Raw genomic sequence first — 21,214 nt, forward strand, 5'->3', positions numbered from 1 at the left:
GTATGGTTTGGGCTCCTGAAACCTGCAGCTCATTTCCCTGGTGCCCTGATATAACTGAGCATTTTGCAGCCATCTATCATTTGTATCTGTTTGGTGATACTTTTCAGGTTCACTAAAAGAAATGGGAGTATGCTTTATTTCCTGGGAGCTGAAAAGTTAGAGCTAGGTCCTCAGGGAAGAAATAATGAACTAAGGGCTTAAAGTCTCTTGCAGGATGGTGGGATATGATCAAGTCTTCAGACCTGTGTTGCTTGTAGCCTTTGTGGCCACAAAATGTAAGATGAACACCACCCTTTTGTTTATGATGTTCCCATCTAGTTGAATTTTGCTGGGGACCCTCTATTCTCATGGAATTTCTATTTTTACCGATGTACTCAATACATCAAAGAGGATGGCCCAACATCACTGGTAGCTGGTGAATGTCATTTGCCTGTTCCTGGGCTTCACCCAGAGAAGAAACCTAAGCACTCCTTCCCATGGGCAATCAGAATGACCTCCTGCCCATCTGAAATGGCCTCAAAGGGGGGAGACTGGACCAGGGGACAGGAGAAATGGGACTGAGTGCTGTCCAGGTGGCTGTGTGACTTTGGGCAGTCTATTAACATTTCTGGGCTTCAGTTTCTACATGTGCAAAATAAGGGGATAAAATAAATGATCTCTAACATCCTCTTATATCTGTCCAGGAGAGTCTAGGCCTTACTAGCCTTTCTGCAGTGCTGGAGAAACCGTCAGGCTATGTGTGTACACGGACAGGAACACAAGCATGATACCCTTGCTTGTAGTTTTTACAATATAAAGGAAATGTAATGGCCAGAGCTGTGACAAGAATAGCAGTGTTTTCCATCATAATACTCCAAAGAGATGCCCACACCACAGTTTCCTACAGTCAGTTCCTCGATGGAAGATTCCATGTACAGTATATTCTCATTATTGATAGAATTTAGAATCTTGAGAATTTGGAATAAGCCAAATTAAATCAGCTGTTGCATAAATACCTCACCTGTACATAAAGTGAACCTCCAAAGCCACCTTACTTCACACCATCAGTGTTCATATCAAAGACCAATCAGCCAGGGAGGTGCTGTTGGTCCCTGAGGCATCAGACAGTCTTATCACCTCCAGACCAGTAACAACCTGTTATTACAAAAGATGTCCACATCGATTCCAGAAAGCGAGTTTTCCCCTTTAGATTTCATCAACAGACCAGACATTTGTTAGAACCTATGCCTAGATACATTTAAAACTCCTTTTCAAAATTCTAAATGAGTATAATCACATAATTTATTTAAATAGCCCCTTTTGATCTCTAGATTCCAAATACTGATTCTCTCAATATACTAGCCAGAAGCTAACCAATGTGATTACTTTCTACAGTTTCACATGTACAAATCTGTGAAGTCAGTTGCCAGAAATCATCAGGGAGCTCTTTTTTTTTTTTTTTTCCATAGTTGTCACTCACTTCCCAATTCATCTGATATAGGAAAACCACTCACTCTGTGAGGACCTTCCCTGCAAGGGCAGCAGCAACGAACAGAAGTGATACAGAGGGCTGCCGGTGTTCAGTTTTAACACACTGAAAATGCCACCTAAGAAACTGCCTTTTTAAATCGCTGAAAAGTGTCACCTCCCATTCGAGTCATTCACACATCTTCGAGTTTACCTGAAAGAATCATTACAGCTACTAAAGGGCTTTGCACACTCACATTCACTCTGCTCTTGTTTCCAACAGTTACTACTATGGGCAAGAATTCATTTCTGGCTGTTTCCACAGCACGTAGCTTTATGGAAGGAACTGCTCACTGTACACTCAGTGATTCTTCCATATCCCTGCAGAGGCAACTCACCGACACCACAGATAGAGCAGAGAAGCCGTGGCAAAACAAACCAACAGGGCCAGCATTAATACAATGGTTCATTCACAGAAATAGAGCATTGGTCTTCCAGGATGGAAGGACATCAATCAGGGCAGCTAGACACACCATCCCTTCAGCCACAAAGTGGACAGCACCTTTCCAGAAAGATGACATCCCTCTGTTTTTGAGTCTTGCCGAAGACTTTAGAGACCCCTTACAGCCCATACTAGAGGACATTAGCTTCCCTGCTCCTTTCCTGCCATCAGTCACCTATGCACGTGCACAATACAAGCATGCTACTGGGCTTTAGAATGAAATCTATGGGGACTTCCCTGGCAGTCCAGTGGTTAAGACTCTGCACTTCAAATGCCGGGGGTGCGGGTTTGATCCGTGGTCCAGGAACTAAGATCCCACATGCTGCACTGTGCGGCCAAAAATAAAATAAAATAAAAATAAAAAACAAAATAAAATAAAATAAAATAACATTCTTTACCAAAAAAAAAAAAAAAAAAAATCTATGGAGGACAAGGGGATGGAGAATGAGAGAACAAGAAATGCTAGCACTAAATAAATAAGCCGACCCATCTCTAGGTTCAAGTGCCTGGGAGTAACTGCATGCCAGTTTCAGTGAGGAAGTCAGATAGGCAATGATGCTGGCAGTTAGGGATGCTGTCCACTGGATAATTTGATTTTGCCTTGTCTCCAAAATTCAGAGAATCCAATTCATTTCTTTGCCAGATTCAATTATCAGGTGATGCAGATCAGGATCCAACATGGTCTACCCTCCTTTCATTTCATTACTTAGTTTCAAGGTCATGTTCTCAGGTTTGCATTGGGGAGTAAAGTTACTAAATGTTTGATGCTTTAGAATTTTCCATTTAATAAACAACATGTTTTCACATCAGGTACAGAATGCACTTCCATGATGTAACTAGAACTAGTCTTCGGCTCAAAATCTTGTCATAAAACCACTATATTTTTTCCTGTCCCAAATCACTGAACTCTGCTGGACCCAATCCCCAAACTGTACTAGTGGCAGTTCCAAGGGCTTGTCTGTCCATGTTTTGTCCTTAAAGCCAAGTAAAGTCTGTGACTGTGCTAATCAAGATAATACACGTAGTGTCAGGCATGTTCTGACCTTTCCTCTCGCTAGGATACCTAATTATAAGACCAGAATATTTGCAAACTGTCTCTGAATAATTCAACTCTTTTTAAAACCTTGGTGAGGAGGATACAGCCAGCCTGGAGCATTTTCTGACCTTCACTATCTCCCCCTTCATTTAGATTTAGAGGGGTTTCTCCACCACAAGAGTATCCAGGGTCTGCATCCCTTTTGGAAATGGGTTCTGGAGAGAAAATGAGAAAAAGGCCTTACAGGAAAACGTAAATCAGGGGTGGCAAACTCCTGCCCTGCCCCTCTAGGCAGCAGAGTGACCGACCCATGGTAAAGAACTGAAAGGACTTGGAGCGCTTTCCTTCCTAGGCTATTTGCATTTTAACAGGAGTCAAACCATAAGGCTAAAGAAGTGAAGCTCTGGGTGGAATTTCCAGCCTCAGCCGCTCCGGTCTGAAGAGGAAGCTAAGACTCCTTGCAAGATCTCTCACAAGCACAGCAGGTCGGCACTGGGCTCCTGGGGACACTGAGGACACCGTGCGTGAGCCCAAGGCTTAAGGCGGAAGCTGCGGCCAGGAGGACGTGCAGAGAGAATTATCGTCCCCTTTCAGAAGCCTCAGGCGCTTAGCCGTGCTTTAAAATCCAAAGCAGCATTAGGGTCGTGCTTTTTCGGAGCTGTTTCCCCCTCCTCCTCAGGGAACATCATAACTTTAGGAAACACAGCATGAGCAACACGTGTCCCCAAAACTTCTGTGCGGGTTTCCACTTCCCCTCTCCGGGGGCTGCTTCCTGAGCAGATCAGGACTGGTGAGCTGCTTGGCCTTCCCCTCTTCCCGATGTGGTTCCTGTGCTGTGTGAGGGGCTGCTTAGGAAGCTCAGGAAACAATTACAGGCTGATGCCCTGAACTACCAGACAGCCCCCAGACAGGTCCCCAGCACTGGGCAAGGGAGAAGACTTAACCATGCTGACAGTAAAATCTCCAGTCAAATCTCAGTCAATAGCAACTCAAAGGGCTTTTGTGGGAGGGTGAACTTATTTTGGGTGGTTTTTTTTTGTTTGTTTGTTTTGGTAGTAGCAAAGGAACCTAATAAATATGCATTAGATGCTGAATCGGACGATTTCCCTAGCTTGAAGAGCACACTTGTAACATCTTCTCAGGGAATACTCCCTTGTTGCTCTTTTAGGGAAGAATCAAAGAGAGAAAAACTTGAAATGTTTTAAGTATTTAAACCTGAACATTACTACAGCGCTGTGGCCTGCAATTCGGATGTTACTGACATAGTTATCTACAGGCAGCTACTCCAGAGATGCACCACAGCCATACACTGGAGCCACTTCTGTGTCATTGCCTGGAGCGTGGACCACCGCCAGCTGTCTGCTGTGGTTGTATACAGATACCTCACACGAGGTGATGGCATAAAAAGAAATGCTGGGCCTTTAAGAAAACTTTTCAAGAGATCTCTGTGCTGGTTACTCTGGGCCATCCACCTGCCCCCAGGTCCATTCTCTGCCCTGCCCCGCTCCATGCCCCAGGAGGCTGAACCCCCAAGGACAACATGACCCAATTTCTCTTGTTGGCTGACTTTCCAATAGGCTGAGCCAATGGGAGGTGAGAGGTCAGAGGGCAGCAGGGGGAGGAAGACTGGGGTATTGGCTCTGTGCTCCCTCCCTGCCCTTTGTCTCTCTAGGAATACTTCCTACTCTGGCTAGTGGCCTTCACTCTTACAGGCTCCAGTAGCACTATTTTCCTTCACCCTTCAAGTCTGGGGGTGGTGACAAATTCCTGCTATTGCCAGTGCTGGGGTGAAATCCCCTTTTGGCTGCCGTAGACCTGCCTCCGCCTCTGCAAATAGCCCCTTCATTAATGTTTCTTCACTTGAAGTGACTGAATGGGATTCTGTTTCCTGCCTGGACCCTCCTGATAAGCCCTCCACATTTGGTTCTCCTCCTTCAGACTGGGAGGTCAATGACCATCCCCAAACCTGTTTAGGGTAGAATTTATGCCAATGAAAAAAGATGAGCCTTGTGGCAAAAGAGTGCTAGGGTCCACCCAGCTGAAATCTCCAGCCAAGATGGTTGTCTCCAGCTTTAGAATGAAAAGACAATCTGGCAGTGATTTTTGTCCCTGGAGCTGATACCCTCCTTCCCACTCCTAAACATCAGGATACTAGACAGAAACCTTTCTGGATACTATTTAGAGTTGGTGTGAGTTTTTCTTCCCTTCTGTGAATTTCCTTCAGTGGCTGGTCTTCCTGAGCAGGATCCTCTCCTTAAATCCCCAGCTAACTGTGGCATGATCATGACATGGCAGCATCTTCTCTTTGGCATCCTCACACATCCCATCCAGGCACCTCACTCTCTCTGGGATTTCAGTCCCACCCTGGCCACATGTCCTACCATTATCTCTCAGGAACCCATCAGGGGTCTGGTTTCCATATGTTAATGTATCACCAAGGCACTGGCCTGAATGTGCATGTGTCATTCTCTGTGTGATGGCATCACTGATGCACAACCCACACCTGCTAATGCCCCACCCTTGCACCAGGGGATCTTCTGTGTCACTGTCACTAAGGAGTCAGTCCTCCTACCAGACCCAAGTATCAGCAGAAGAGACTAAAGGTTTTACTTGTGGAATGAGAAAGGCCGGCTAGTCATAAAGGGTTAAGGTGTGATGCCTCCGTTCTCCCCTTAAAGAGGGAATAATGAGAGCTGTAAGAGGATGGGTTACAATGCAAGGATGACAAATGGTCCAATTATTATTTGGGAGCAGATATAACAAATGACGCTACTTATTCTGACTTCATTTTATATACAACTCAAAAGAAATTTCTCTCTAAGTCTCCCCAACTAACGTTCTCCTGTGTAGTGTCAAAGTCACAACCCAGTATAATGTTTTCAAATCCACGTGGTCTCTTTTCGTCCCTTCATTCTCCATTTCCCATCTCACCCAGCCTCCCCCATATCCTCCCTCCTGCTGTGCATTTTCCTAACACTCTCTTTCTCCTGGACAGTTTTCCATGGAGTGAAGCACTCAATTTGTCATTCTTCAAAGCTAGAGACTCCACAATGCTTGCCAGTCTCAACCTGGAAAAGTAACCACGTACAGCCAACTATGTAAGTACATTTCCAAGGCCTCTATTAGGGTTGTTTAGAGCTACTTAAAATTTAACAAGACTTTCTGCCTCCGAGTTTTTCAAGGCAGCCAAGGTTGGGTGCAGAAAGCCCGTTGGATCTTTCTGGGCCTGGATTCTGTGGGATTTGCTCTGGAGAACAATCCTTATTTACTAAGGAAATGCTGCAGGACAACATAGCTGGAGCTGCCCTAGACCAGGCTCCCAGCAAAAACTTGGGAAAGTTAATTACAACTCAGATGCCCTTGGTGATTTCCACCATACTGCAGCTCTGAGGGCTCAGGAGTGGCCGATGACGTTGGACTCTGCAATCATGGCAACAAGAGGGGTGCTGGTGAAGGGAGCTTTCAAGTGGAATTTACAATTTCAGAATTAAGATCTTTCATTATGTAGTCAGTAAGCCAAGCACCTGTCTCCAGGGATGCCACAAAACTAGCAGATTACAGAAATATGGAGGGACAATTAATCATGGAATGTGTCCAGTATAAGGTGCTGGGCAGAGCAGGTGGGATAATGATTCTTGCCCTACATCTGATCCTGAGGCCAGCAAGGGACTGCCAGTGAGAGCCTGAGTGGAAAAGCAGAGCGCATTCTAGCCAGACACTGGCATGTATAGCCACTTCTCCCCACCTCTGATCCTCACCAACAGAAAAATCATGAAGCTGTCCCAAACTCAGGAACCAATGCGGCAGCTACTCTGGGTGCCAGCGTACTGTAGGGGAAAGAATCAGAGAGCCACAGACCTCCAGACTCCATAACATATTCTGGAGTGGATCCAATAGTGACCACTCCCTTCTGAACACATGTGGGCATTTCTGATTGGGCATCCCATTCCGACCAACTTTGATCACCTTTTGTTACTTGTTATCAATAAACTCTAGGGGGGTCTTAATGAAAAACAGATGGTTTCTTCCTCTCCAAATTACAGTCATTGATCAAAATCTTTGGCCTCTGCTAAAAAAATTTAAAGTGAGACTTTTTTTATATGAGTCAATAAAAATGACTTGCATCTATGATGGATTTTCACCCCAGGATCTCAAAAGGCCTTGCAATCTTGAGCTTTGGTCCGAACCATTTTTCACGCTGAAGGATGAGACTTGTTAGCAGGTCATGAAATCAACTCAACAGAGCACGATAAAAATGGAATAAAAATACCACACAATAGGGCCTCCCTGGTGGCGCAGTGGTTGAGAGTCCGCCTGCCGATGCAGGGGATACGGGTTCGTGACCCGATCTGGGAGGATCCCATATGCCGCGGAGCGGCTGGGCCCGTGAGCCATGGCCGCTGGGCCTGCGCGTCCGGAGCCTGTGCTCCGCAACGGGGGAGGCCACAACAGTGAGAGGCCCGTGTACCACAAAAAAAAAAAAAAAAAAAAAACCACACAATACATCACACATGGTAAGGAGAAGTACCGTTTTAAGAAAATAATACAGAAAATCTTCCATTGCAGAGGGCCATGTTGAGAGTGGAAAGAACTGTGTAGATGAGCTGCCACCTATGAACCCCTCCCCGCCCATCATTACCTACGGGCTATTGTCCTGGGCACATGGGTGCTTTCCTGAACTGACAGTGGGGGCTCTGGTCACCCTATGTAGGGACAGGGCAGTGAAAGGACAGCCTTAGCCCCTGACCAAGAAAGGGGGCAGCAGTGGACCCATCAATACCATTACACAAACTCAATGTCTTCCTCACTCTGGCTCCCACATCAAGTTCCCTCCAGGGCTTCCCTGGTGGCGCAGTGGTTGAGAATCTGCCTGCCAATGCAGGGGACACGGGTTCGAGCCCTGGTCTGGGAGGATCCCACATGCCGCAGAGTGGCTAGGCCTGTGAGCCACAACTACTGAGCCTGCGCATCTGGAGCCCATGCTCCGCAACAAGAGAGGCCACGATAGTGAGAGGCCCGCGCACAGTGATGAAGAGTGGCCCCCGCTTGCCACAACTAGGGAAAGCCCTCGCACAGAAACGAAGACTCAACACAGCCAAAATAAAGAAATAAATTAAGTTCCCTCCATTTTTTCTCCTTTGCTTTCTAGGAAGATCTTGAACAAAAAGTCTGTACTTCCTGTATTTACTTTCTCCACTGCTCTCTACTTCTCCATCCTCTGCACACTGGCTTCCACTCCCAAAATGCCACCAAAATGGTTCTGGCTAAGATCACTAATGATCTCCCTCTTGAAAATCAAATGGTTTTCAGACATCATCCTGTATGACTTTCCAAACTCCTCAGTAATATTTTAACAATGGAAATAGCAATGACGGGCAAGGGGTGTTGAGGGCATTTCCTGTTGAGCATTTAGCATGGCACACTGTACTGAGCATATTATGTGCATTGTCTCACAACCATCTTGCAGGTGGCTACTATGATTTTTCTAATTTAAGGATGAGGGATCTAGGCTTAGAGTGCCTAAGGAAGGTCCACGTCGGGAAGTGCTGAGACTTGCATTCAGGTCTCTCTGACTCCAGACCCAGGGCTCTTGCTGTCTCTCCTCCTCAGGCTCTGACATCAAAGCTCCCTACCCTGGGCCTTCTGCTCCTCTAGCTTTCCTGTCTTGGCCCTCTCCACAGTCTCCTCTTCCTTTCTCAGCACCTCAAATGACCTCCAAATCTATCTCTTTAACATGGACTTCTCTCCTAAGCTCCAAACACATGGCTGCCTGTCGACCTTTCTTGCCGGGATGTCCTGTGGACATCTAAGAATCAAGAGGACCTAAAGTGAGTTACCTTTCCCTGAAAATCCACTCTGCTTCTCATGGTACCTCTTCCTCTTGTTCTTTCATTCAGGTATTCATTCGAATACCTGGGAGTGCCTACAAGGTGCCAAGCAATACTCCAGCAACACTAGGAATACCCAGAACACAAGGGACCAAGTCCCACCCTCATTCCAGATGATGAACAGATGATGAACAAATACGTACATAATGTCAGGTGGTGAAACGAAACGTGCTGTGAAGAAAACAAAAATGTGGAAAGGGGTTAGAGAATGACAGAGGGGCTGTCTCTCTGTGGAGCAGAGGTGACACGGATGTGGTGGCTAACCGTGCCTCTGTCTCCCAGTTGTCCAAGACGGGAAGTTTGTGGGTATCCTCAACGTTGCCCTCTGGCTCACCCCACACATTCACTTTCCACCAACTGGTACCTCTTTCACCCATTCCCTCCCCACTGTACTGGCTTGACTCAAGGACTCAACGCCTCTCAGTGGAGTCTGCACCTGGTTTTGGTCTTTCCCCCCTACACTGAGCCTCATCTTGCTGCCAAAATAATCTTTCCAAGACACAAATCTATTCATGTCCTCCACTTGCTGAAAATTCCTTGCTGGTATCCATTTCCTACAGACTTGGTTCCTGATCCTAGGAGAGATTTCCAAGTTCCTTGTATTCTGAGGCCATCTTCCCTTTCCCGTCTTGTCTCCTGCCACGCCCCTGGTGAACATGCCATGTTCTTTCCACCTTCCTGCCTTTGCACAAACAGTTTCTCTCACTCAGAACATTTCTCACACTCCCCCCCTCAAATTCCTACACATCCTTCCAGACCAAATTCAATCATCCCCCCCATGAAGACTTCCTCAACGCCTCAGCCAGAATCGTTCGCTTTTTCCCATCTTCCAGTTGTTCTATGGCTATGCCTCTGTTGTCATATTTATAATACTCTGCTATAAGGATCTGGGTTTCATTCCTTCAATAAATATTTTTGCGTGTCCACTGTGTGCCAGGCATCATTCTCAGTGGATGTAGCTATGGATACAGCTACAAGTAAGGCCAGACAAGGTCTCAGCTCTCACAAAGGTTATGTTCTATGCCAGTATGTCTCCTCCACTAGGCTGGGTCCATGTCTCCATTGCTGTTAACAAACCCCTATTTTGTGTCCAGTGTATAGTATCACCTTGGGAGGCCCCAAGGAAAGAGAGAAGAATGTGGCAGGCTGAGACCACCTGTGCCAAGGACAGAATTTGATCCATGGTAGGGAGTGAACAAATGTTTTTGGATGAAGAAATTGTGGAAATTATTTTAATTCCCACTCTGTGGACAAGGGAATAAAGAAATAGAGCAATTGATTCATATCCCATGAACAATAAGCTTTTGATTCCCACAAATTCAGGAGACTACACTACGTTCTGAAACACAAGAGGCTTCTTTTCACTTCATTAGCAACACTTCCCATTTTAACATTTAATATAAAGTATAGATAAAAGAATAATGCTTGCAAATTCTGCTGTTAGGCAGTAATGTCACCAGAGCTCAACATGCAAAAGTCCATCATTTAGAACCTATCTGTTCACCTCAACTAGAATAAGAGTGGGACTTGGTCCATGTGTTTAGGTACCTCTAGTGCCTAGAATAGGGCTTGGTACCTCATAGGAACTCATACATATTTCAATGAATAAATGAAAGAACAGAGAGGAAGAAGCATGAGGAAAAGAAGAGCAGATTTCCAGGGAGAGGGATTTAATGCATTTGAATTCAGTCTTCTTGATTCTTGGTGTTTACAGGGCATCTACGTGAGGAAGGCCAGTAGACAGCCACATGTTTGGGGTCATCAGATGGTGCCTTCCAAAGAAAGACTGAACAACTCTTTGAGAAGGTCACTTTGAATAAAAACAACCACCCCCCTCCCAATATATATAAATAAATTAAATAAATAAAAACAAAAATATAAATAAAAATAAAGATATGATAAAACTTTTGTACTCTGCACAAAAGAAATAGCTTTCTACACTGAAGGAAAAAAAGCTATTTGCAGGGGAAAAATTAAATTAAATAAAAATAAGCAAATAAAACACAAGAATCTAGAACAGCAAATACAGAATTTAAAACCAGGCAAAGCTGGTATCACTTAGCAAAGACTGAAATCAAAAAAGATGAATCTCAAAGGTCAGTTCCTTGGATATATCTTTTAGACTATCATATGGTGAATATATGAAAATTATATAGAACTCAGTAAGATTCTGCATGAACTGTTCCAGGTTTACACACACCCTACTATAGTCAGAAAGAGGATATTACACAGGCTGCAAGTATTTAGAGCCCCCAAATGTTCATGTCCTTTGGTCCAAGAATCCCACACCTAAGAATTTATCCTAGCAAAATAGTTCAACTATATGCACTATAGAAGCATTAAAACATGATGTGAAAGAGAAGAAAATTGGAAAAAAACCTCAAATGTCCAACATCCAGTGAAGAGTTAAACAAATCAGGGTATTTACACACCATGGAATATTATGTAACCACAAAAAATATCAGTCTGATGATTCAGCAAAAACACAGAGAAAATACATGAGACAATGCTAAATTGAAAAGCAGACCATAAAATGATTATGGATACTCTAACTGCAATTATGTGTAAAATTTATTCAAGGAAGAAAAACAATTAAAAGTAAATGATACAAAGTGGTAATAAATAATATGGCTGCCAGAAAATAAATTTTCCTTGTAGAAGGTCTGTTTTACTAGTAATAATAATTGCAAACACTTATGGGGGGAGCTTTCAATATTAAGTACTTTAAATGCTCATTTTGCTTCCATAAGAAGCCTATGAGGCAGATACTATTAACACTCTTATTTTACAGATTAAAAAAATAACCCTAAGGTTTAGAGAGACACAGTCACTGGCCAAGATCACACAGGGATTTATTAGGTGGCAGATCTGAGGCTGGACTTTGGTCTGGCTCATATCAAAGTCCAGGCTTTTAATCACTACACAATACTTCTGTTTAGCTTTATTTTTCAATTAAAGCATGTATTGTTTTAAAAATAAGGCCAGAGTAAAATCAAATGGCATTTCCTTTCTGTTGAAAGAAGTCCTGAGACCTTAAGTGGGTTGGCTGTAACTCTTAGAAATCAGTGCAGTGGGAGGTGGGAGAGAGGGGAGGCCAGCACAGGAATGGCAAGGGCTTGGGATAGGAGGGAGGGAGGGAATACAAACACCTCCACGGTACACACCTCTTCAAGGGCCCTGCTCACATGATTCTCCTTCCTGGCAGCCTCCTGGAGCTCCATGGCCTGCTGCATGTACATTTTCCCAGCTAGGATTTCATTCTCCAGCACTGACAGCTCCTTCAATGAAATGGGCCAGTTCAACCGTTCTAATGCCTTGTTTAAAGCTGCCTTGTTTTCTAAGTAACGCATTGGTTTGTTTGCACCTAACCTAAAAAAAGAAGAAGAAGAAAGAGAAACATAAAGTGATCATAATAGAAAACATATGGAAAGATGTTTTTTCTGTAAACCCTCCCGAGAAACATCTGTCAAAGCAGATGGCAGGTGTCAGTTGACAGAATCACAGCCATGCCTTCTGGCCCGCCAGGGCTTTGGTAGTTTATGCAAGTTAGAAACAATCATCTCCGAGGCATGGTAGGCACTTTTCCCCATTACCTAATTTGATGATCTGATTTTATAGAAGTTTGATACACATAAGTTATTTTTTCAACAATTTTTTCACCGTATTTGGAACCCATTCCTTTCTCCCTAGGTCTAACATTTGGCAGAACCAACAGTGAGTTTCAAAGAAATTTCACACAACTATGCCTAGCAGTGACTCTGGAAAACAAAGCAAACACTAAACTCAAATATTTGTCTCAGTGCAGTAATTCTCCTATTAGCTCATTTTAGCTATTTTTATCTTCTCTCCTCTTGTAAGCCTAAATAGGCCTAAACTTTCTGGCTTCACTGTTTTGGTACACAAAGAACAGAAGCCAAACTTTCTATCAGCTGATGAACAAGCTGTGTGATTCCAGGGGAACCCAGTGGGGTGTGGAGGTCCCAAGTCCTGGATTCTGTTTCCAGTCCCAGTACTTCTGAGTCAGATACTCATGGAAGAGGGTACAGAGATTGACTGATTGAGGGACATGGGGGAGGAAAAACATTTCATAATTGTCATTCTCTTATTGTTGAAAATGTCATGGCATTTTTTAGACGTTGGGTGTTGGAAGAGCACACTGTTAAACCAGTACAGTCACAGGACTCAATCCACAAACAAACTTGTCAACAGAAGACATTAAAAATTCTTATTAAAAAATCTAAATTGGTGTGATGTCAGCAAAATGGTGAAATGAGAAACCCCAGGCCCTCATTCCCACAAAGATGGTGACTAACCATATAAAGACCAAACTGCCTTTGTGAGAATTCTAGAAACCAGTTAAAATGTACCTGCCCTCCAGGAGCACAAAGCCAAGAAGAGTAGGCATTGAAGCGAGTAGGAAAATGTGTTGTATTTTGTCTGGCCAAGCCCATCACCTTCCCTGGCACACTGCAGAGCAGCTGGGAGAAAACTCCTATTCAACATGTATCCAAAATTTTGGTCTTTTGTGGGGCTGCCCGAGAGACTGGCTTCTGTCTCACTTGACTCAGAATGTTGATAAAAATGGCAGTATACTTTGGATGCCAGGTTGGGGCAGCTGAGAACAAAGGCAAATTTCATGGGTGGTTACAGCATGAGAGATACTGCAGTACTAAAGACAGACACCAGGGAGAGCAGAGATTACGGGTTCCTGAGAAAAAAACAGGGGCAAAACCTCTTCAACTGGGAAATGACATGCACAAGCCTAGAAAAGACATATCCCCAGAAAAGGTGTGAGAGGGTCCCAGAATCTCTAGCCAGAACGATTGGTGAAGGTCTTCCCCTGTAAGAAGCCATCTGTAAAGACTGGGAGAAGTGTTTGTTTTATCAAATGCCCAAATATTGCCTAAAGATACTAAGGCATACAAAGAAACAGAGAAAGATGGCCCAATCAAAGGAACAAAATAATCTCCAGAAATCTACCCTAAAGAAAGGAGATCTATGAATTACCTGACAAACAATCGAAAATAACTGTCTTAAAAATGCTCAATGAGCTCAAGGAGAATACAGACAACTAAATGAAATCAGGAAAATGATGCATGAACAAAATGAGAATATCAACAGATATAGAGATTATAAAAAGAACCAAACAGAAATTCTGGAACTGAAGAATACAATAACTGAGCAAAATGGATGGCTAGTGGGAAGCTGCTGCATTGCACAGGGAGATCTGCTTCGTACTTTGTGACGACCTAATGGGGTTGGATAGGGAGAGTGGGAGGGAGGCTCAAGAGGGGATACGGGGATATATATATATACATATAGCTGATTCACTTTGTTGTACAGCAGAAACTAACACAACATTGTAAAGCAATTATACTCCAATAAAGATATATATATATAAAGAATACAATAACTGAAAAATTCACTAGAGAGCTTCAAAAGCACACTTCGTCAATCAGAAGAAATAAATAAGCAAATTATGACTATTTTAAGTCATAAATTGTTACAAGGACAAAGAAGGACATTATATAATGGTAAAAGGGTCTATCCACCAGGAAGATTTGACAATCATAAATATATATGCACCTAATTTCAGAGCTCCCAAATATAGAAGCAAACATAAACAGAATTGAAGGGAGAAATAGAAAGAAACAGTATAAAAGGAGGAGATTTCAATAATGGATAGAACCACCAAACAGAAGACCAATAAAGAAACAGAGGACTTGAAAAACACTATAGTTTAATTAGACCTAACAGACATATACAGAACACATCACCAGCGAACAGCAGAATACATATTCTTCTTAAGTGCACATGGAACATTCTCTCCAGGATAAACCACATGTAAGAACACAAGTGTTAAAAGTTTTTAAGATTAAATCATATAAAGTATAATCTCCAATAACAATGGAATAAAACTAGAAATCAGTAGCAGAAGGAAAACTGGAAAATACACAAATATGTGGAAATTAAACAACCCACTCTTAAACAACCAATGGGTCAAAGAAGAAATCATAAGGGAGATTATAAAATATCTTGAGATATTTAAAAATAAAAACACAACATATCAAAATGTCTAAGATATAGCAAAAGCAGTCATAAGAGGGAAATTTATAGTGCTAAATATTTACATTAAAAAAGAGGAAAAATCTCAAATCAACAACCTAACTTTACGCCTAAAGGAACTGGGAAAATGGAGAATAAACTAAACCTAAGTTAGCAGAAAGAAGGAAATAAAGATTAGAGCAGAAATAAGTGAAATAGAGTATAGAAAAACAATAGAAAAAAATCTATGAAACTAAGAGTTAGATTCTGGAAAGAACAACAAAACTGACAAATGCTTATTAGCTAGATTAAGAGGAAAAAAGAGAAGATTCAAATAACTAGAATCAGAAAGGAAAGAGAGAACATTACAACTGTTGTCACAGAAATAAAAAGGATCATAAAAGGCTACTATGATCCATTAGACACCAACAAAATGGATAACTTAGAAGAAATGGATAAATTCCTATAAAATTATAACCAACTAAGACTGAATCAGGAAGAAATAAAAAATCTGAACAGACCTATAACTAGTAAGGAGACTGAATCAGTAAGCAAATAATTTCCAACAAACTTGAGCTCAGCACTATGTAGCTTCCATGGAGAGTGCTACCACACATTCAAAGAAGAATTAACACCAATCCTCCACAAATACTTCCAAATATTTAAGAGGAGGGAACATTTTGAAACTCATTCTATGATGCCAGCATTACCCTGATACCAAAGCCAGACAAAGATACCACAAGAAAACTACAGCCCAATATTCCTTGTGAACATTGATTCAAAAATCCTCAACACAATACTAGCAAACCAAATTCAACAGCATATTATGAAAGGATTATACACCATGAAGAGTGAGATTTTATTCCTGGAATGCAACATACAAAAATGAATCAATATAATACATCACAGTAACAGAATGAAGGAAAAAAACCACTTGATCATCTCAATTGATACAGCAAAATTATGACAAAATTCAACACTCTTTGTGATTAAAAATTCAAACACTCAACAAACTAGGAATAGAAGGAAACTATCTCAATATAATAAAGGCCTCATAACTTACTCAAACCTTGCTTTAGATAGTGAGGAGGGAAGTGATGTCATGCAAGATGGTGGAGTAGAGAAGTCAAGGAATTTGTTTTTTCACCAAAACAACTATTGATAGAATTAGCTATTTTGGAACTCTGGAATCTAGTTGAATACTTACAGTATCCAGGGGAATGCTTAATGAAGAGAGAGGCTGGCATTTAGGGAAATCTCTGTCAGGTCATGGGCTGACCACAGAGATGAAACAATACTTCAGTGAATACACATGACAAGGAATATAGACTTTGCAAAAATAGTGTGGAAAGACACTAAACAGACAACTGCAGCCTTCATCAGGCAACAACAGAAATTTCTGGGGAGGGTAGAGAATCTAATTTCCAGAGTTACTACGTTACAATGTCCAAAATGTTCTGTTCTCAATAAAAAATTACAAAGAATACAAAGAAGCATGGAAGTATATAACCCATTCACATGGAAAAAAATAAACTGACAGATGAAGTCCAGACACTGGATTTGGTAGAGAAAGACTTTAAAATAACTGTCTTAAATATGCTCAAAGAGGTGAAGGGAACCATGGACAAAGAACTAAATGAAATCCTGAGAATGATGTATGAGCAACTACACAATATCAATAAAGAGAAATTATGAAAATGAACCAAACAGAAATTCTAGAGCTGAAAAGTACTATAGGTGAAATGAAAAATTCATTAGAGGCTTTTAACAGTAGATTTGAGCAGGCAGGAGAAAGAATCAGCAAACTTGCAGATAGATCAAATGAGATTACATAGTGTCTGGAGCAGAAAGAATACAAGAATGAAGAAGAGTCTAAAGGACATATGGGATTCTATCAAGCTTAACAACATGCATTATGAGAGTGCCAAAAGGAAATGAGAGAGAAAAGGGTGAAAATATTTGGCAAAAATGAAAGAATGGCCAAAAACTCTCCAGATTTGATGGAAGACATACATCTACACAATCCAAGAGGTACAGTGAAGGAAAAGCAGAATACACTCAAAGAGAGCTATACCAAGACACTATACTATAATCAAACTGTTGAAGACAAAGACAAAGACAGAGAATCTTGAAAGGAACAAAAGTGGCTCATGAACAAGAAATCCTCAATAAGATCAACAGCTGATTTCTTATCAGAAACCATGAAGTCCAGAAGGCAGTGATAGGGTTTGTTTGTTTATTTATTTAGGCCGTGCTGCATGGCATGTGGGATCTCAGTTCCCTGAACAGGGATTGAACCCATGCCCCTTGCATTGGAAGAGCGGAGTCTTAACCACTGGACCACCAGAGAAGTCCATTGACATGGTACATTTAGAATGCTGAGAGGAAAACACTATCAAGCAAGGATTCTATATCTGGCAAAACTATCCTTCACAAATGAAGGAGAAATTAACACATTTGTTAAAACATAACAAAAACCAAGGGTGTTTGTTGCTAGTAGGGCTTCCCCATACAGGAAATGCTAAAGAGAGCTCTTCAGGATGAAATAAGAGGACACTGGAAGACAAGTTACACTGGCCATATGAAGAAATAAAGATGACCGGCAGGGCTTCCCTGGTGGCGCAGTGGTTTTGAGAGTCTGCCTGCCGATGCAGGGGACATGGGTTCGTGCCCCGGTCCGGGAAGATCCCACATGCCGCGGAGCAGCTAGGCCTGTGAGCCATGGCCGCTGAGCCTGCATGTCCGGAGCCTGTGCTCCACAGTGGGAGAGGCCACAACAGTGAGAGGCCCGCATACCACACACAAAAAAAAAAAAAAAAAAAAAGATGACTGGCAAAGATGACTACATATGTAAATATAAAAGCTAATATTCTTGTATTTTTGGTATGTAACTCCTCTTTTGTTTCCTATGTTATTTAAAAGACAAATGCATAAAACAATGATTATAAACTTATGTTAATGGACACATAATGTAAAAGATGTAATTTGTGACAATAACAATATAAAGAGGGGATGGAGCTGGATAGAAACAGAGATAATGTACACTATTGAAAATGAGTTGATATCAATTCAAACTATTTGTTATACATTTAGGATGTTAACTGTAATCTCCATGTAATCATTAAGAAAATAATGAAAAACTATGTAAAAAAGGAAATGAAGAGGGATCATAATGATACATTAGAAAAAAAATCAAATACAAAAGAAGGTGTTATTGGAGGAATTGAGAAACAAAATAGACAAGACATATACCAAACAAATAGCACAATGACAGAAGTAAGTCCTTCATTATCAGTAGTTACTGTAAATGTAAATGCATTAAACTCACCAGTTAAAAGGCAGAGATAGGCAGAATGGATTAAAAAAACCACGATCCAACTATATGCTACTATAAAGAGACCCACTTTAGACTTAAAGACACAAATAGGTTGAACATGATAAAATGAAAAAAGATATTCCATGCAAATAATAACCAAAAGAGAGCTAGAATGATTATACTAATATCAGATAAAATCGATTTTAAGTCATATACTTTTACAAGAGAAAAAGAAGGACATTATTTATATTAATAAAAATGTCAAATCACCAAGAAGACATAACAACTGTAAATACATATGCATCTATCAACAGAGCCCAAAAGTATATGAAGCAAACATTGACAAACTCGAAGGAAGATACAGACAGTTGTACAAAAAGGAGACTTCAATATCCCACTTTCAATAATAGAACAACCAGACAGAAGATCACAAAGGAAACAGAGAACTAGAAAACACTATAAAACAACTAGACTTATACATAGAACACCTCACCCAACAACAGTAAAATAAGTATTCTTAAATGCACATGCAACATTCTCCAGGATAGACCATATGTTAGGTCATAAGGAAATTCTCAAAGTATTTTAAAGATCAAATCATATAGAGTACCTTTTCCAGAACAGTGGAATGAAGCTAGAAATAACAGAGATTAAACTGGAAAACTGGAAGTATATATGTATAAATTTAAACACCACACTCTTAAACAACCAATGGGTCAAAGAAGAAATCACTATTAGAAATTGGGAATTAGAAAATACGTTGAGATAAATAAAAATGAAAACACAACATATAAAAACACATGGGATGCAGCAAAGCCAATGGTCAGAGGGAAATTTCTGGCTGTAAATGTCTAGTAAAAAGAAAGAAAGATCTCAAATCAACAACCTAGGTGTACACCTTAAGGAACAAGAAAAAGAAGAGAAAACTAAACCCAAAGCCAGCAGAAGGAAGGAAATATTAAAGATTAGAGTAGAGATAAACAAAAGAGAGAATAGAAAAATAACAGAATCAACAGAATGAAAAGTTGGTTTTTGACAATATCAACAAAATTGGCAAAGCTTTAGCTAGGCTGACTAAAAGGAGAAAAGACAGAACTACTAAAATCAGAAACAAAAGCAAGGACATTACTATTGATCTTACAAAAATTAAAAGGATTATAGAGAATAATATGAACAACTGTATGTTTTCAAATTAGATAATCTATACAAATGGACAAATTCCTAGAAACACACAAATTACCAAAACTGACTTCGCACAAAACAGACAATCTCTACAGCCTATAATAAAGACATTGAATCAGTAATCAAAAATCCCCCAACAAAGAAAAGTCCAGGACCAAAAGGCCTCACTGATGAATTCTACCAAACATAAAAAGATCAGTTAACATCAATCCTATTCAATCCCCAAAAAACAGAAGAGAGGAGTCACTTCCAAATACATTATATGAGGACAAGATTCATCTGATACCAATGCCAGACAAAGATGCTAAAGAAAAGCAAACTACACGAACATTTCTGCTTATGAATATAGAACTAAATAGCCTCACCATATTACTAGCAAAACAAATCCAATAGACCATTAAAAGGATTATACACCATTACTAAGTGGGATTTATCCCAAGAATGCAAGGGTGGTTCAACCTAAGAAAATCAATTGATTTAATACACTACATCAATAGAACAGAGGAAAAAAATACCCACATGATCATCTCAATAGATGCAGAAAAAGCATTTGACAAAATTGCACAAACACACTTTCATGATAAAAACAATCAACTTGGAATACAAGAGAACTTTCTTATCATGATAAAGGGCATTTATGAAAAACCCACGACTAACATCCTGCTCAATGAAAAAAGACTGAAAGTTTTCTCCCTGTGATCAGGAACAAGACAAGAATGCCTTCTTTCACCACTGCTATTCAATATTATACTGGAGGGTTTCCCTGGTGGCGCAGTGGTTGAGAGTCTGCCTGCCGATGCAGGGGACACAGGTTCGTGCCCCGGTCCGGGACGATCCCACATGCTGCGGAGTGGCTGGGCCCGTGAGCCATGGCCACTGAGCCTGCACGTCTGGAGCCTGTGCTCCGCAATGGGACAGACCACAACAGTGAGAGGCCCACATACCGCAAAAAACAAAAAACAAAAACAAAAACAAAAACAAAAAAACAATATTATACTGGAATTCTCAAATCAATTAAGCAAGAGAAAGAAATAAAAGACATACAAGTTGGAAAGAAGTAAAACTATCTCTGTTTGTAGATGACTATTTCTATACATAGAATATTCCATAGATTCCCCCTGCTGCAAAACTACCAGAACTAATAAAGTCAGCAAAGTTGTAAGGTACGAGATCAACACACAAAAATAAGTTGTATTTCTACATACTAGCAATACTAGTTGTATTTCTATATGCTGGAAATAAAATTAAGAAAACAATTCCATTTACAATAGTATCCAAAAGAACAAAATAATATAAAGGTAAAAGACTTGTATACCGAAAACTACAAAATATTGCTGAAGAAAACTGAAGACTTAAATAAATGGAGATATATCCCATGTTCATGAGTTGGAAGACTTATTGTTAACTTGGGAATACTCTCCAAAGTAACCTACATATTTAGTGTAATCCCTATCAAAATTCCAATGGTTTTTTTGCAGGAATGAAAAAGCTAATCCTCAAATTCATATGGAACTTCAATGGGCCACGAATAACAAAACAATTTTGAAATAGAAGAACAAAGTTAGGAGACTTTCACTTCCCAATTTCAAAACTCACTACAAAACTACAGTTGTCAGAAGAGTGTGGTACTGGTATAAAAATAAGCATATAGACCAATGGAATAGAAAGAGAGTTCAGAAATAAATGCAAATATATATGGTTATTGGTTTTCAACAAATATGCCAAGACTGTTCAATATAGTCTCTTAAACAAATGACACTAGAAAATAGTCTCTTATACAAATGTTACTAGGAAAAAAA

The 21,214-nt window shown here is 40.8% G+C and overlaps 1 protein-coding gene across 1 annotated transcript in view; it reads right to left on the reverse strand.

Annotated features, from left to right (window-relative positions):
- The window catches only part of VWA3B (von Willebrand factor A domain containing 3B), a 195,928-nt gene that overhangs the window by 25,332 nt on the left and 149,382 nt on the right, over window positions 1-21,214 (reverse strand). The window contains 1 exon segment of the mRNA XM_060116976.1: window positions 12,037-12,241. Within this exon segment, the coding sequence (XP_059972959.1) occupies window positions 12,037-12,241 (205 nt within the window).

Source organism: Mesoplodon densirostris, chromosome 14 (genome assembly GCF_025265405.1).
Source record: "Mesoplodon densirostris isolate mMesDen1 chromosome 14, mMesDen1 primary haplotype, whole genome shotgun sequence".
In the NCBI taxonomy this organism is placed as follows: domain Eukaryota; kingdom Metazoa; phylum Chordata; class Mammalia; order Artiodactyla; family Ziphiidae; genus Mesoplodon; species Mesoplodon densirostris.